Source organism: Triticum urartu, unplaced genomic scaffold, assembly GCF_003073215.2.
Source record: "Triticum urartu cultivar G1812 unplaced genomic scaffold, Tu2.1 TuUngrouped_contig_6216, whole genome shotgun sequence".
NCBI classification, from domain to species: Eukaryota; Viridiplantae; Streptophyta; class Magnoliopsida; order Poales; family Poaceae; genus Triticum; species Triticum urartu.
The window spans coordinates 6,762-7,810 of NW_024116958.1; the positions used below are offsets into that span (position 1 = coordinate 6,762).

The window sequence follows — 1,049 nt, forward strand, 5'->3', positions numbered from 1 at the left end:
GAATTACAGCTTCGTGTGGCCGGCTGGTTCAGGGGACGTGCAGGGCGGGCGCGGCACCGGGTGCCGGGGTAGGCTCCTGGGCACTGGCTATCTCGCGGACGGGCCACACGGCGAGGGCAGGGTCGTGGGCGCCCGCTATCTCGCTGATGGATTACACACTGTGAGCGGCAACAATCGGCGGTGGCGATTGTGCAGGGAGCGACTGAGCGGCGCAGGGCTCACGAGGTATCGATGCAGGCAGGAGACGGGGTTGGTGGGAGGCATCGAGGTCAAGGGCGAGGGGAGCTGATTTAGTTGAGTTTCCGTATTAGTTTGCGATCATAATTGCGTGATTGCAGGGGACGCGGGCTGGTAGTTGGAATATTCCTTCGGTGGTGGAGTATGGTCAGTCATGAGAATTTGCTAAGTGCACACCGTGGAGGCATTAGATCAATAATGACTGTTGGATTGAGATTTGTGGGACTAATTGTATGATGCTGATTGGTTCGTATGTTTTGTGGAACTAATTGCTAAGTGCACATAAGAAAATTCTTGTTTGATTGTTTAATATTAGTGGAGATGGAGATGGAGATGGAGAAGTGGAGATGGAGATGGAGATGGAGAAGACACGCTACTCCAGCCCGACGCAGAAGTAGTCCACAACTCTCCTGACGTGCTAACGCTTATTAATCGATATCACAATCACAAATTCACAATACATAACTGCATATATGCACGCCCTCTAGCTAGCTCAATACTACGTACGTAGCTCGAGCCTAGAGCAGGTCAGCCATGAGCTTGAACTCCTCGACGCTGACGGCGCCGTCGCCGTCCCCGTCCATGCACGCGATGATCTCCGCGCAGTCCTCGGCGCTGGCGGTGCCCATGAGCCCCAGCACCCTGGCGAGCTCGTCGGGGCCCAGCGCGCCGTCGGGTCCCGCGAAGGACTCCAGCGCCGGGACGGCGGCCTGCAGGAGCGCGCCGAGCGCGCCCAGCCCGAGCTCGCCTGCGTTCATCACGTCCAGGAACTCCTCCCCGCACACTCGGCCGATACGGCCGGCGTCAACGCC

At 58.0% G+C, this 1,049-nt stretch overlaps 1 protein-coding gene across 1 annotated transcript; it reads right to left on the reverse strand.

Moving 5' to 3' along the window:
- Window positions 1-648: 648 nt before the first annotated feature.
- Window positions 649-1,042, reverse strand: LOC125530307 (probable calcium-binding protein CML29). The gene has a single exon (XM_048694703.1). The coding sequence runs from the start codon at window positions 993-995 to the stop codon at window positions 756-758; it is 240 nt and encodes a 79-aa protein (XP_048550660.1). The 5' UTR covers window positions 996-1,042; the 3' UTR covers window positions 649-755.
- Between the last annotated feature and the right edge of the window lie 7 nt (window positions 1,043-1,049).

Bases quoted from the DNA above. Each gene is read 5' to 3' on its own strand.
- LOC125530307 (XM_048694703.1), bottom strand. From the start codon at position 995: ATGAACGCAGGCGAGCTCGGGCTGGGCGCGCTCGGCGCGCTCCTGCAG.